This window comes from Agelaius tricolor, unplaced genomic scaffold (genome assembly GCF_023055355.1).
Source record: "Agelaius tricolor isolate 1412-34295 unplaced genomic scaffold, bAgeTri1.0.p SCAF_14, whole genome shotgun sequence".
NCBI lineage: Eukaryota > Metazoa > Chordata > Aves > Passeriformes > Icteridae > Agelaius > Agelaius tricolor.
This window is the reverse complement of record NW_027269274.1, coordinates 9,464,726-9,480,845: the sequence shown is the minus strand read 5'-3', so window position 1 is coordinate 9,480,845 and position 16,120 is coordinate 9,464,726. Positions and strand designations below refer to the sequence as shown.

General features: G+C 44.8%; 1 protein-coding gene across 1 annotated transcript in view; it reads right to left on the bottom strand.

The window, feature by feature from the left end:
- Positions 1-5,307, bottom strand: part of GRIP2 (glutamate receptor interacting protein 2) — a 248,392-nt gene extending 243,085 nt beyond the window's left edge. The window contains exon 1 of the mRNA XM_071439565.1: positions 5,110-5,307. Coding sequence (XP_071295666.1) covers positions 5,110-5,164 — 55 coding nt within the window. The 5' untranslated portion in view covers positions 5,165-5,307. The remainder of the gene's footprint in view (positions 1-5,109) is intronic.
- Positions 5,308-16,120: the final 10,813 nt, after the last annotated feature.

The window sequence follows — 16,120 nt, the reverse complement described above, 5'->3', positions numbered from 1 at the left end:
GAGCCAAAGCCTGCAGATATGGGAGCACATTCAGGTTGTAAAATCTGGCAGATCACTTCAAAAAGCAAAATAATGATTAATCTCTGTCTTTAATCAAATCTCAATGAGGCTTTGGAGTCATTCTATAAAACCTTTGTGGCTTCATCCCCAGGTTGTGCAGGACTTCTCAATCAGAGTTACATTTTCAGACTGCTGAAGTGCAGGATCAAAAGCAGCAGCCCAAAGTCAGAGCAGTGTGACAGCAGCAAGGAGGGGAGCAGTGAGCACAGTGCTCGGGTGCACTGAGTTATTACTCACTCAATGGGTGCCAAATCCCCATCAGCATATTAATGAGTGAAAAAAGACCCCATCAAAGTCTAGCAGGATTTGCTCAGCTGTTCCATCATGTTGATAAGTGAGCATTATCCCTTAAGCACTACCACCACAGCCTTCATGCAATCCTAATTCCCCACCACACTTCATTGGAGGGTCAGAACCTCTATTTTTACATTTTGTTTCAAAGCAGTGGCCTGTATAATGAGTATTACCAACAAACAGCAGCCCATAAATTCCTGAGCTCCATGTGAGCAAGTCCTCATCCCTGACAAAGCCTGGACACACTGTAAAGCAAAACTGTCACATGCAGAAACACATCAATACACCACATACAGCGGACAGATGTAACAGCCCTTCAGCTGTACCATTTCTACTGCATACTATTTAAGTGACAGCTACACAGCCAAATTTCTTTACTGATCATTAAGTGCCAGTATAATAGATCATGTCATTGTAGGTTTGGCCAAAAGGACTCTATAAAGCAACATATTAAAATGGAATAGACTCAACCTGGCATTGAAAGATAGTCCTAGGACAACCTGATAACAACAAAAAAACCTTTCCAAATGACTGAATTATTTCTGATGTGGTAAGCACAAGAAAAAACACTATATTTTAAACAGCAGAATAGTTCAACTGATTTAAAGTAATGCACACCATACCATTTGCAAGATCAAAATGTTTATGGGTAAGTGAACAAAAGACAATTCACATTGTTTTTAGCAGTTATTCTATTTTAGTTATTCTACACGTCACACGCATATCACAAAAAACATGGAACCCGTTGAAAGATCTAATTTTCTGCTAATCATGCAAACCCAGAAATTTCCATCTTAGTGGAATGTTTCACCCTGATGCATGTGAATAAGTAAAGAAGAATCCCATTTCTAGTCATGGACATAGTTTCAGAGCTATTGAGCAAAACATCCCAGTATATTGTTCTGAGGATCTGAATAAAAACCTGATGTCCACAGCCCAGCTGTTATAAGCCTCCTCAAAACAGACTGTTGAGATATTTTTACCTTCCTATTATAAAAATTTAAATAGCTCTGCCAAAACCATGAAAATCCACCCCCCTGCTAAATTTTCCCCAGGATCCCACTCCTGCCAAACTGTACCTGTAGCAAGACAGGGCAGCCAAGAAAGGGAGATCTTCCAATGGGTTTTTACTTTGTTGCCCTCAACCTGCACCATGAAAGATTCTCCTTTCCATGCACCACAGGACACCTCTGCCCACGGCTGCACAGCAGCAAAATGCCCCTATATGCTCCTACAGCTGTTTCCAAGGTAACGAGCATGGAGCTGTATACAAGGGAAGGCAGCAAATAGCAGCAACATAACCCTGCTATATTGTCACTTTTTGAAGCAGGTGTGACTTGTCTCTTTCCCCTTCCCCTCCTTGCCACCTGCATCATGATTCAAGCAAGGGTTAGATAACTCACTTCACATTTTATAATCTCACTACCTCAGTCTTTCATAAGGCTCGGTTTGGATTTTTTTATTTTTATAAGTCATCATATTGGGGTTTTAAAGGTGAGAGTCAAATTTTCTGCTTTTACTCAAGATAAACCATCTGGGAGAGGAAGGGCAATTGTATCAACAACCTAAATTTACACTGAAACTCTGTATTCCCTCCCCCTAACAGCAAAAAAAAATCTCAGGTTAAGCAAAGGGTGTCTGCCCACAACCGTGGCCCATCTTACACAAGACTTATCTGTCTAGCTAACACTGCTTTTCACCAGTTTGGATAAAAGTATCTCCACTTCTCAGTCGGCAGATACAGTTTATCCTTTCTAGACACACAGTTTCCATATCTATTCAGATGTGCCAAAAACAGAGACTTTCCCACCTGCCCACATACTTTCTTGCTACCAACACAGAAATTAGCTTTTGCTGCTTCTGCTACTGAAAACCTTGGAGCAGCAAGAATGCAATTCAAATCCTTCAGTCCTCACAAAAAGGACAGCAACAGGAGGGGTGGAAACTGGGATGGAAAAGGGTCTGGCTTGGCCGACTAGCTCTCATCACTGCCTCAAAAGAGGATGAGTTATCAGGAAGAGAAATCAGCAGAAGATCTGGCCACAAAGCTCTGCACACACAGTGAGGGACAGAAAGCCAGACCATATGCTTTAACCTCTTCTTTCAGGCCTGAGACAACCCCACAGTAAGGCAGGAGCTGATGAACCTCATGATTTTGGAGTAACAGGTCTGTTATCAATGCAGGCTGGAGCAAACACATTTTCCACCAAATATTTCTAAGTCATTGACATCAATTTTTTTTTCCTTGCATGAAACACAATAAGCAGTAGAACATCCCATCTACAAATCTCTTTGTGGTGGGGAAAACCAACACATTATATAATGAAGCATTCTGCCTACTGGCCAGAAGTCACTTCCATCTTCCAGGAGACAGAAATTTTAAGGCAAAACGTGCATGAAGAGACTCGCTGTGCATGGTGTTTGAAATGGCAATCATACTTCAGCACAGTTTGTGTATACCATGCATTTCCCTATATGACTTACCATGGCTGACCTTTTCTACCAACTGTGATTAATGAAGCTTCCAATTCATCATCTCTGAATGGCTGCAAATTGCAAGAGGTGCTCATCATTTTAATATTCAGTAACCAAAATATACCACTCTTCTAATTACAATTGTGCTCCTGCTGAACACCGGGACATTTCCTTTGGAAGCTAAAGTACTGTGGTCCTCAGAGGAAGTGAACAAATTGATGGGCCAGAGTACACATGCCCAGGGGAAAAGCTCCCCAGCTTGGGCATCAAAACACCCCAAACCTATCACAACCATACAGGCATAGAGATGCCAACAAGGCAGACATAACTTGCTCTGAATAAAGAAAAACAGAAGTTAATATTTCTTCATGTCCTGGCTGGAGGTTGGTTTGCAAAATCAAAATCTGAACAGTGCAGATGTTTCTTGCAGTGTTATCATAGAATGGTTTGGGTTGGAAGGAACCTTAAAGATCATCTAGTTCCAATCCTGTCACAGACAGGGACACGTCATGATGCAAAACCCTCTCTTACATACCTGTTAACACTGCAGTGCTACAAAAACATTACCAAATACTTCCTCTGCTGCCCCTGCAGAGGTATATGATATAACACAACCATCAAACTGGATGCCTTGTAGAAAAGGGAAAGAAGTTCCCTCCAAGCTCAGCTAATCTTTTTCTACACAGCGTATCAGCTCAAGCCTGCAAGATTTATCCATCCAGATAAGCCATTCTGTGATTAAATGGCACCTTCCTAAGACTGACTACTCTGTGAACCACCCACGGAAATAAATGCAATGTACTCAAAGGGACGCACACCAGCCACAGACTCACTGCAGTGCTGGGACTGAAATCAGAGGGAAGGGGGATGAGAAGGAAAGGCATTACAGAGAGCCAGGCACAAGAACCAGTACACACACATATGAAGTCACAGATAAAGTAACCCAGCGCAGCTGTAGATCAAAAAGGTCCCTGCTGTGAATGTTTAATAAGGCTCCCAAAGCCACCCTGATCCAATGGTGCAAAAGCATCCGTGCCAGCTGCAGCAAGCAGCGTTACAAAGCACTGCACCATAACAGGGCTGAACTCATGCCAACAGGTCTCGGTGTGTTGAGCAGGGGATTGATTCACTCTTCTACAGGACAAGATTTTTAACAGCTCTATCTCGGGTGGATAGAGGCTCCAAGGGAAAGCCATGGTACTAGAGCAAACCAGGAGCAGAAATAGATGGTGCTCTCACAAAGCAGTGGGAGCCAGGAATCAGCATCAGAAAGGCACAGCAGCTTAATGACTCTGTCCTGACACCTTGCAGGGGATCTAACAGCACAATTTCTCTCTGTGCTTATTAACCAGCAGGTTCAGAGAATTCCACAATTCTTACATTACTCACATTAAATGCTGCAACAGTGCCACTTCACATATTTGTTAAGTCTGTTTACAGATTAGAACAGTCTAGAGAGGTAGTCTGGGAAGGGGTCCAAGGAAAAGCCTGCCATTAGCGACTTTGCACAAAAGCAGTTTTCTAAAACACGCATTCCTGCTTGTTTCTGCCTATCCCGGATCAACTCCTGCACCTGAGTCCCATGAGAGTACAGGAGAAACGCACTTGATTTCAGAGACATAAACTTTACCCACCACTCTCATCTCTGTTCATCTACAAAGGCAGGAGCCGGAGTGCAACATTTAAACCTCCCTTACGCTGTGCCACCTTGTGGATGTCTTCTCACTGCTTTTATGAGCCGTAGGTCCAGCGTTTATTTAACATCACACTCTTGAACACGTAAACAAAAAAATTCACAGTCACTGTGAGCAACAGTAAGCGGCACAATAGGAATCAGATTACCGTGACACGTTCTCTGTGCAATTTACAAACCCTTTATTCCCCAGGGGGAGTTAGCGCTGGAGAAAATTACCAGCTGAAAACAGCATCACCAGCACCTTTAGAAAGTTGGGGCTCAGGTACTACAAGCCCCTCTAAATAGCCAGAAAGGATCGCGCAGTCACCTCGCGCTCAGGTTTGCCCCCACCGCTTGAACAAGAAAAATAAACAAAAGCAGAAACCAAGCGAGCCCGGGGATGGAAGGGAAGATTGGCTGCGGCAAAGTTTATCAGCACGAAGAGCATCCCCCCCTCCAGTCCTTTCATCCGCGGAGCTCCATGCCAGCAGAGGATCGTCCTCCTCCCAGAGGGACACCCATCACCACCACCAACCCAAAGGAAAAGGGGAGGCGGAGGGTAATTCCGAGCACCTCCAGCTCTCCTTTCCCCCCGCCGCTCTCACCGTCCTCTTGCATCCGCTGCAGGCACAGGGCGAGGCTCTTCCTCCAGCCCGGCATCGCGGCAGCGCTGCCGCCCCCCGGGGCAGCGGCGTGGCTGGAGGGGCCCGGGGGGCCCGGCGGGAGCGGCGGGCGCTGCCGAGCGCGGCCGGGCTCCCCGGCGCTTTATGGCCGGGCGGTGCATGCGGCGACGGGGCCGGGCGGGGAGCGCTGCCCGCCCCCGCCTGCGCACAGCCCCGGGCCGCCCGCCGCGCAGGTGCGCTCCCCCCGCGGCCGAGGGCAGCGAACGGCAAACTCGGGGAAGCGGGACAGAGAAATCGTGTCAATATGGGTATATTGTATATTTTTCCCCCGATGGGGTCTGCGTAGACAGGATGGGCCCCGCCTACAAACAGGCGCCGGGCTCCGACCCACACCGGCACCCTGCGGGTCCCAAATCTCCGGCTGACGTTGGACAGATACACGCTCATGGAAGACATGGAGCGCACACTGCTCCCATTCTACATTCCCGTTACAGCTCTAGCCTGGCGCCTCTTCCCTTCACCGAGCGGCAGCTGCCTGGCAGCCCCGCACAGGTGCGTGCATTGACGCGTGTGTTTACCCTGAAGTTGCTTCTCTGGTAAATAAAGTTGCACACAGCAGCCAGGCTGATCTATTTCATTTTCTTCGCTACCACTTTCAAGCAGCTGAAGTGTATAGGGAAAACTTACAAGCATCTTTTCAATTACTTAATAGACCAGAGGTTTCAGCACTTTTACATGGACACAAAGGAGATGCTTTATTGCATATGCCAGGGCATTCCTGTTTTTAATTTCCTGGGGGCAACATATCTCTGCAATCACTAGCAGCTTTTTTTGTTCTTCACGAGGCCTTTTCTTTTATTAGCTATCTGGTAGGTCTCATTCTGCATCTCTGCCTCCCTTTGTGAGAGTTATTACATTATGTGCAACATCTGCTATAATCTAAAATATTAGGGACCAGGCTCTCCTTGGGATTGGATGAGCTAATTCCAGTTTCAGAGGTGGTGTGTCACAGCACTCAGGTGGAACAGGGCAGCTATAATAGCAAGAGAATGCATCCATATGGACCTTGGCTTTTCAGTTCAGCCTTTCTGTCCCTACCTGCATGAAAAGCAGCTGTTGTAGGACAGCCTAGCACCCTGCCAAGGGGCAGCAGCTTCACCCTCTGTGTTCTGCTCACATCTGAGAAGCATTTGCCATTTCGGGAGCCACCAGCCAAGTGTGGCATAGCATATGCCAAGCTGGGCAGCAGGAGTCTGGAGACCTTTGCAGTGCCTGGTGGAGATGGAAGTGGCTCAACACAGGGGTACTTGGGAATCTTCTTGAAACAACCTCCTAAAGCTCTGAGCATACCAAGGGAGAAAATCTGTTTCTGCAGGAAGGGGCAAAAGCAGAAATCCACGACTTTAGGGCAGTCTGGGGGATGAGAATCTTAACTGAGGTACTTGAGTTAAAGGCCTACAGTTAAATTAGCTTCTCCCCATGCCCCCAAGTTCTTGAAGAGCAATGTGGGAGCTGGGCTGCAGAGGGTCTTCTGAAGTTATTGTTGTAGCATGTTTTTGCAGTGAGTTAAGCTGGGATGACTATAAACTCATGAGAACAGACAGCCCTCTTCATTTGAGCATGAGTTTGCAGCACTGCAGAGGCAGACAGCAGCATGCAATGCCCTAGGACTGCATGGGAGGTTCCTACCACAGCAGAGAGCAGCACTGTTCAGCTGATCCCCTTCCATATTTCTAACCAGAGTTACCCATCAGTTTAAAGGACAGTGATGGGAGTGATGGCACCTGAAGGCTTATTCCAGCCAGCTGGAGCAATCACTTCTAAGAGAGATTTCCTGAGGACTGTTGGCAGCAGGAGCACAGATATAGCTCAGACCTGCTATACCCCACTAGCAGCACATAAAAATTCACAGACATCAAAATATATTTTTGCCCACATTTACCTTCAAACTAGAAACATAAGAAGGGATTGACTCCCCACCCAGCTAAACTTCCTGAAGAGCTCCTTTCCTTGTGCTAAATACAGCACATTTGCACAGCTTGTTCCCTGGAGGAAAACACAACACCCCCTCCACCACCACCCCTTCCCTGCAATTTTTCTGTACCTTTGGGACTTACAACAAATCACAGCTCCACAGCTGGATTGGATCAGGGCACACCATGCTAATTTATAGAAAGTTTGGGATATACCCCAAATATTCTGATAGCACAACTCAGAAGCTTTTTTGAGAAAGACTTATCTGAGCCAGGATGAATCCTGGGGAAAGGAAATGCTGCTCCTTCAACAGTTAAAATGCAGCACACAGAGGCAAGTGCTGCTGAGTTATATGACTAACTCAACCACCCACACAGGCAAATCACCTGCATTTCTGTGCCTTGATTTCCTCAGCTGTATTTTATAATTGCACGATGATGACCAGATTCTGGGCATTAGAAAATTATTTCCAGGAAAGCGATTGTTATTGATCTAATATTGTTCTCAGGAAAAGTAATGAGATCTGAAACAAACATGATAGAGGAAGAGGCTCTTAAAAGTAATGTTAAATTGACAGGTTTTGTACCTAAAAGCTCATCTGGTTTTGCCATTTACACTGGTTGTTCTCACAAAAGACTCTTTCCCTGAAGTGTCTTTAGACTGTCATGGCTGCAGCAGTACTGCTTTGTAATGGACACTACTACCACAGAAATTATTAAACGTGAAAATAGCAAGCATCGTTACTACATGAAAAAGCACCTCAGAGGTCTTAAGAATAAAATTTGACATATCCATTATTGTAGAAAGAGCCAAAGTTAGTGTGGTGAGATTTTCTTGAGCACTAACTTCAGTACTCACACGGGAAACTGGTTTAGAGAAAATGAAACATACCTAGAAGCACCAGTAGGGAATTCATAAGCACAATCAACATAAGACAGCTCCATGATACTTCTTTGGAGGGAAGTTGTGGAGGGACATTTCAAGCAGCAGAAAGCCCATAGAAAACTTCAGAAGTGAATAGCTATGTCACTGAGCAATGTCTAACCTGTCTGTATAACTGAAATGTCCAGATGCAAGATTTTAGGCACCACTGTGACATGGATACTGCCACAACTTTAGAAGGCACTGCTGTCCTCCCCCATCCTGCAGAAATGGTTGTCAAACAAAATTTGTGAGGCAGAGATTGCTCTTTGGCCACATGCCCCAGGACAGGATGACCTGGTTTGATCAACTGAGGACTTTTCTGTGCCCTGTGCATTGGCTGCTTCAGCAGCTGGTGGTCCTTGCCCCACTGAGGAACACAGAGTACAGCAAGACTAAAGTCCCAGCTGCTCCTAAGCTGGGCAAAAGAAAAGGTCTCTGCCCTGCAGTGTGTGCAGCCTAAATAGGCAGCATGGCTCAGTACAGAAACCAAGCTTTCCTTGCATGTGTATTGGGGAATTGGTGTCATCTTATTGCAGGGGTTCCATACTGTTGTCTCCTTATCACAAAAGTGTCACACCTTCTTAGTGGTTCTTGTAGGCTGCTGCTCCTCCAAGCACTAACCCCTTCTTCTTCACAAAGCAGCCAACTGACCTCTAATCCTCTCTTAACCCAACCCCACTCTTTTATAGCACTCTTCTTCTCATTGGTTACACCTGTGGCCTGTTAAAGTCAGGCTGTTCCCAATCTTTGATAATTGGCCCAGCTGCAGCTCCTTAAGGGTAAGATTACTTTCTACACTATCTTTATTTTCTTATATTCTATCCCCCTACAGGGTACCTCGCTAGGGCTGGAGTAACAATGGGAGGTCTTGAATTAGAGGTTTGCTCTTAATGGGTTGTAGAGAGCATGGTCTCTATGGTCCTGGGTAGCTTCAAATCCTAACTCTCCTTCCCTGCAGTTTTCAGTGGCACAGAAGAGGGGATAGATAGCTCCACTGTGTTTTAAGTACCACTATAGCTGTAAGAAAAATAATATTAAAATACCACATTTTCCAATCTCAGGAGCTGGCAACTGAGCAATGGTTCAGGCTGTCAAAGCCTTCAAACCAGGATTTGCAAATGGGATGGATCTCACTTGTCCTGCACGTTGCATGCACATGGCGGATGATAGACAGTGATGCCACTTGTGTGGCAAGAGGAGGCTCCTATGTAAAAGTCCCATTTTCCTGCAGGTGTTAAGGGAGAATGTCCAGACTTTCTAGCTTCCATTTTGTGGACTTGAACTCTTTGCCTCCAGACAGCTCCAGCTCAAACTCTCCTGTCATGTGTTCCCTCACTCTGAGGGTTACTCATTTCATCATCTCACAGCAAGAGTAAGCTGGCTCCCTGCAACAAGGAAAGTCAGTGAAATGAATCAATCTCCACTTTCAGCCCCAAACCAAGTGACTTAAGAGCTCCTCTCTTGCCATGTCTGAATCCATGAGGATCTGGCACTTGGGAGACCCTTAGGAGTGGTGTTCTGTCCACCCACCACTCCCAGCAGCTTGAGTGCAGATGTGTCACTAGTGACGTGGCATTACTTCAACAGTGATCTGGAGGCATCATGAAACCCTCTGGGGAAACAGAGAGGACTGTGGGCTCCCTCCCCTCCATATTGGCCTGGTGCTACTGCCAGGCAGCACTCAATAGTTCAGATCAAGCTAGAAATTACTTTGACCTATGTAATCCTACACAAAGGAAATCTATTTAGGTGTCTAGAATAATCTTTTCCTTTCTCACTCCCACTCCTAGACTTAATTAAGTAAAAGATAAATTTTCTTTCTCTACCAAAGCTGGGCTACTTTGCTGAGTATTGAAGCAGTGCACCCTGTATCCTTACAGCTGTACATGGAGAAGGCAGGGACTATAGGAAATTTATTTCCATCCCACCATGATATGTAAATAGCACATGGCTGCATTAATGCAGAACCAGTCTCTACTTTCACCTCTCAGGCACATGGAAGGGTAGTGGGGATATAGAGCATCAATCTCTGTCACAACACAGTGTCACATGGGTTTGTCTCACTGGCTGCTACACTCACTTTTATACCCCTACACAGCAGTGAGATCATGGAATTTAATAATGATCCTGTCATGGTAGAAGGTTAAAGGCAATTTTAAAGTGGATTATCTTCACTTTGCGACCACCAGAGATTGATTAATAGCAACTTTACTTAGTAATCCAACTTGGTTCTGGTTTTGCCTTCAATTCAGGCAGTGCAAAGAGTTTACTTGTTTTGTTGCCTGCTTTTTGTCAGGCACTTCATACTATGGATTTCTGCAGAAGAGTTCATGTCCAACTAGGTTCTGAAGGCTGGAAGCAATCTGTCATTTTGCCACTTCTGGGTGATACTCATCTCTCTGAATGGCTGAATACCTTTTAGACAGATGTCTTTGGATTTCACTGACACAAGAATACACCCCATTCATGGGCTCCTTGAGGACATGGTCACCTCTGTGCTCTGTTTGTGCTGGAAGGGAGCTGAAGTGCTCCTTGTTTCTGTCCCAAAGGCACACTTGGACTCAGCTCCAGAGCTGATTCTTCATCTCCTCTGCTGGAAATCACAGCATAAGCATGAAGGGGCTCAGACCCACCCTTCACCTCCTTCCAAAGTCATCTTCCTTATACAGGAACCCCACAAAGTACATGTACAACAAGCTCTGAGTGCTGAAGAAGTGAGGCTGCCTGTGACCAACAAACCCAGGGGTTTCCCTGCTTGATTCTCTACTTCTGCAACACCACTGTCAGCAGATTTCTTCTGCTGGGCACAAGGCTGTCTTTGCTGAGATGGCTGCTGGACTGATGCTAGTGCTGAAGCTTTGGTTTTGCTTCCCTTGAGGGTTCTTAACTTATAGATGCTGTTTAGAGCAAGTCACAGACATCAGTCACTGTTTCTGCCAACAACATGACATTTGACTGTCCACCTTGTTCCCAAACCTAATCTTGTCACTTACTGCCAATGCCCCACCACAGAGACCATCCCCAGTTACCTGCCAGTGACCCAGCACACAATATGGTGCTGGGAGGACCACAGTGTAGCAAGACAGAGAAGCTTTGCATCTTCCTCACTTCATATGCCCCAAACCATCAGTGTTGAAACAAGACTCCAAAGTCTGACAGGAGGATTTAGGGCCCTTCAGTGCCCCCAGCTCCATTGCACCTGCTGCCCGTTGATTTCCAGGCTACTGAAACATGTCAGAAATTCAATATCCAAGGTGGCCATGCAAGCTACATATTACTCTGTGTACTATCCTCCACATGGAAGCAGACAGCAGAGTCTGAAGCATTAGCAGTTGATACAACTGCTTGATACTGTTAATATTTGTTTACAACCATGCAACATAAGAGACAGTACTTTTGGTCCCATCCTGTGTGAAAATCTCTGCAATTCACCAGTAGACAGCTTTGTCTGGGTCATTGTGAAGCTGCTGTGTGATCTGTAGTGTTACTTTGGAAGACAGGAGAATTTAAAAACAAGATTGAACTTGGTCACAGCAATGAAGAGCCATTTTCTAACTTTTGATTGAAGATGGAGTTGCTGGAAATGTTCTTTCTCTTTCAAACTGCTTTCAGAACACCCTCCTTTCCTTTATCATATTAGCTTTTTCCCTGCACACACCATGTGTTGCCTTAGACATATACACAGCATCACATCATCATGTCCAAATGTTTACCTTCATAAAGCCACATAACCCTTTCAAGCAAGTACTGTGCTTACCACCATTTACCCACAGCAGAAATCTCCAAACCATCCCACTGCTAAATAGGGGTTTTCATTCCAGGCATCCACTTAGCAGCAAGATTTGCCTCTGGCTATGTAAGGTTTCATCTCTGCTCCTCATTGCAGAGGTGCCCCAGGGAAATTTTACAGATCACTTAAGTGAAAGAGCTATCAGGTGTAGCATAGTTGGCTCTGCACCTCCCAGAATGCCAGGTACCAGACAGCCTGGGAAGGTTCCCCATTAGGACATGCTCTACATTTTGCTTTGTTTTCCTGATTGACAAATTGTTCTTTATGTGAAAGGATCTTTAAGCTGTTCCTGCACTCCCAAACTGCATTTTTCTTGGTTACCAGCTGTGCAAGTAAAAAAAGTTGATCACCAGGGATTTGTCATTTCTTCCAGGAAGAAGAAGAAGAAGCTCAGTGTCTTTTAACAAGCATGAAAAAAATACACAATGGAACTACTTCTGTGCCTTCTATTAACATGACTACAGTATCTGCCATGCCCAGAAGTCCATTCAGAACTACAGTGGAAGGGAAGTCAAATCCAATCCCAGCTGCTCTGGACAGTCAGACTCGGGGTAGCAACTGGCAGGTTTGACTCCCAAAAGTTTGGCCCTGCTGATCCAACACTATCCAGAATCTTATGAACCAGGAGCTGTGGAAAACGAATTTATGAGGTGAGTTACTGTTGTGCATCACTGGCAGGTGACTCAGATGACATGAAGACAGGCTTGGACCCAGCCTTCACTCATGCCAGTCTCAGGCTCCCTCCTTAACCAGAGTTGACATTAAGCACTCATCTACTCCACCAAAACCCACTGCACTTGATAGTAAGCAGAGAAACACTATCCATCCATCTCTCAGTAAAGCACATGACTGTTTGAATCTCATAAAAACCAACTTCAATATTGCCATTAGAAAAAATTAAGTGGTTTTCTTTTTTCTGGTTGATGAACAGAAGCAGTTCAAGCAAAGAGCAGGGTGCAGAAAGCAACACTACATCTCTGTCAACATATGTTAAAAGTCATTACTGTGACTGTCTTGCCTCCTGGTCCCTCTCATTGTGACCCAGCTCCAGCTGTCAGTAGCACATTAATGACTGCAGTCTATTTCAGATCAGAGAAGGAGGCAAGACAGTTGCAAATCATTGATATTGACTGTTGGTCTTAATGGAAGCACTCTGTAATTTTGCATGTACATTCAAAAGGGATAGAAAAATACAATAATTGCCATTTCAGTGTTCTGATGTCTCCCAAATCAGCTGGCAAGGAAACAAGCACTGTGGGCAAGAGCTAAAAAAATGTAAAGCCCCCTTCACTTTCTTGCAGAGTGGGCTCCCTCCTCCAGTGTTTCATAAAATACAGGAATTAACATTTTGTATGGCTCCTTGGTATAGCTGAGGGGTTGCTTGGCACTCATCAAGGCCTTAATAAAGAAATCATTGGGCTTTTGCCTGATGTAGTTATTAATTTTGAAGTATTATTCTAGTTCTCATTCCACTTGTCTATATTTGACTAATAGCAGCAGTGCCACACACACTTTCAAGCTCTCTCTATGCACAGAAACTCAATATTTCTTTTCTCAATTATTGCTAAAATAACATCTACAATCAGTCTAAACTTTCATGATACATATAGCAACACTTAGGTGCCTTCTGGAGTTCTATTTAAAGTAACATTTGTATGGGAAGGCCTGTATGGGGAGTAGCCTTCATATTAGGGTCTGAAGGCCCATTCAACAAAAGGACAGGGATCACTCAAGCAAAAGGAACATGGATTTCCTTAGGATGTGTGTTTTGGTGTCTCTAGAAAGCTAACAACCCTTTTGGATAACTCTTTACCTATTTAATCTTCAATCTCAGCCCTTGAAAAGCCATTTTCAGCTGGGAGATGGAAAGGATGGCAGCTATTTCAGTCTCTTAACATAAAAGCACTTGTCCAACCTTTATTGCAGAGACCTGGCCAAAGTAGAACCCAAAACTCAAGTCCCACTGACTCTCACCAAACTTAGACTGGCACCTGGAAATCTGGGACCAGCTCTTCTTGCAGTTCTGGGTTCTCCACTTGTCTTATTTCTCACCTAAATTTACATGAGACTGGAGGAGTGGGGAGAAGAAACCAATTTACCCCTCCAGTGCTGGTGAGATGACAGGGAGGTGCAGGGGAGACATTCATTCATGCGAGCTCACCTCTGCCCAGCGCTCACGGTCCCGCCGAGACGGGAGTTGCACAGTGCAATGACAGTCTCGCAGTGCCATCTACCGCCCTGAGGTCCCTCTGCCAGCGCGAGTGACAGCTCCGGGACATCGCTGCAGAGGGGAGCCGGGAGAGAGCCATCCACCGCTATTCCTTTCTTCCTTAGACACTGCTCTCTCTTTTCCTGGGAAAATTACCTTCAACAGCCTTTGAGCCTCTCCTCAAACAAGCCTCTCCTCAGCTAATTTGTCCAGAAAGACAACGTATGTCTTTCACTTCATGTTTTTGGAATAAATGACAGGATGATGGATAGTGAAAGAGCACCTTATTGCAGATAAACCTCACTGCAGAAAATAAAGAGAAATCCAAACTAGAGTGGACCAAGGCTTTGAGCTACAGTGAGGGAAAAGAAATTCTCTTAATTCTAAAACACCTAACAGCAGCTTTTCGCTACCAGAGTATCTGAGAAGGATTATATATACAAGATAGTTTTGTTCTCTTAATAAATTAATCATAGCTGCCACTTAGCCATCTATGCAGGCAGATGGTGGATGACTGCTAGGTAATCAATGCCCATATGGTAGAGAAACCCCATCCCCAATTATGCTGATTTAAATCTCTTTGGTGCATCAAGGTAAAAATGACCCCGTGCCAGAGCTGTGTCCTGCCCAAGTACATAGATCTGATTTTTTCCAATGCATCAGGAAACCACACGTACAGCAATAATTTGTTCTATTATGCCAGCCCATTTTCTGCTCAGTATCAAGAACCAGACACCAGACCCTCCATAAAGAGTAAGTGTGCAGAAGTGATGTCTTCATGTTTGCATCTCAAAGTGCAATTCAAAGATCATTCGCAACGACAGAAAAAAAATTTGTGTATACTTTGTTTCCACTATTATTTATCTTAAAGAGTCACATCTTTGCATTTCTTGCATTTCTAGCCTGAGAAGACAAATGAAAGACCTCAGGCTAGAGATTTCTGTTGGTCTAAGGGAAAAAACCATGCTGCTTTGTACTGAACAGAAATCCCACCCAGTTCAGATTGTAATGGCACCATTCAGTGTACTTTAAAAAACCATCAACTGCAATTCAACATTATTGTGCAAAGACTAGTAATATAAATTATTCCCCTCCTCCAAAGTAGCCGAGTAATGTGCTATAGGACCCAGATTTCTGCCAACATAACAGAAAACCTGAATCTGCTACCATGAGCCTGCTGGTTTAAAATAATTCAGCTCAAACAGCAGGATATAAACAGAAGCATTTTACAAGAAGTGATATAAATATGACTTACATCATCATTGTGACACTAAATGAACATAAATAACAGGGTTTAAACTCACAGCTAGAAAGTAGCCTCTTTGGAAAGTTACAGCTACAACGAGCATGTGTCTCTTTACCTGACACAATCAATAGCTCAGTGTTTGCTTTAAAAGAAAAAGGCCATAAAGTAGGTGCATGAGGTTTAGAGCTCCCAAATGTTATGCTCTGGTAGATGCTTTTGATAGACAACTTTATCACCATAAAAGCTCTGTTAGGCCAGGTTCAGATTAAAGACAGAGCTGTAAGCAAAGCAGGTATGCATTCACTAGCAGCATCTAGACCAGTACTTTGGAAGGGGAACAGATTTCAAGATGGAAATGTGCTTTCTTATGGGAAAGCTACACTGTGGATTCATTTCTTTTAAATAAAAAATCATAAGTTTCGGGATGAATCCTGCAGTTTTAACAATATCTATGAGCAGAAAAAGCAGCATTGAATTCAACCCCTTCCCAAGGACATCCCCTCGATTATAATCTCCCCTTTGCTGTCATGTTCCCCTCTTGCCTTACCTCTGCCCTGCATTCTTTGCAGACAAAAAACAAGGCACTTCCTCCAGCCTGGCATCCCAGACCTAGAGACAAAGAAATACAAGTCTGTAGTGTCTCAAAGGAGTTTGCAGATGTGCAGCTGGAATACAAAACCCAGCTTCTTTATAGGGCTACACCTTGACAAAGAGGCAGTCCATCCGTGCTTGCAAGGACAGGAAAACTGCTGCCTGCAAAGCCTGACTGTGAAGCATCCAGGCTGCTCTTTGCTGCAGGCATGGAGCAACCTCGCATGTCCACAGCAGAAGAAGCAGATGGTGAAAGAAG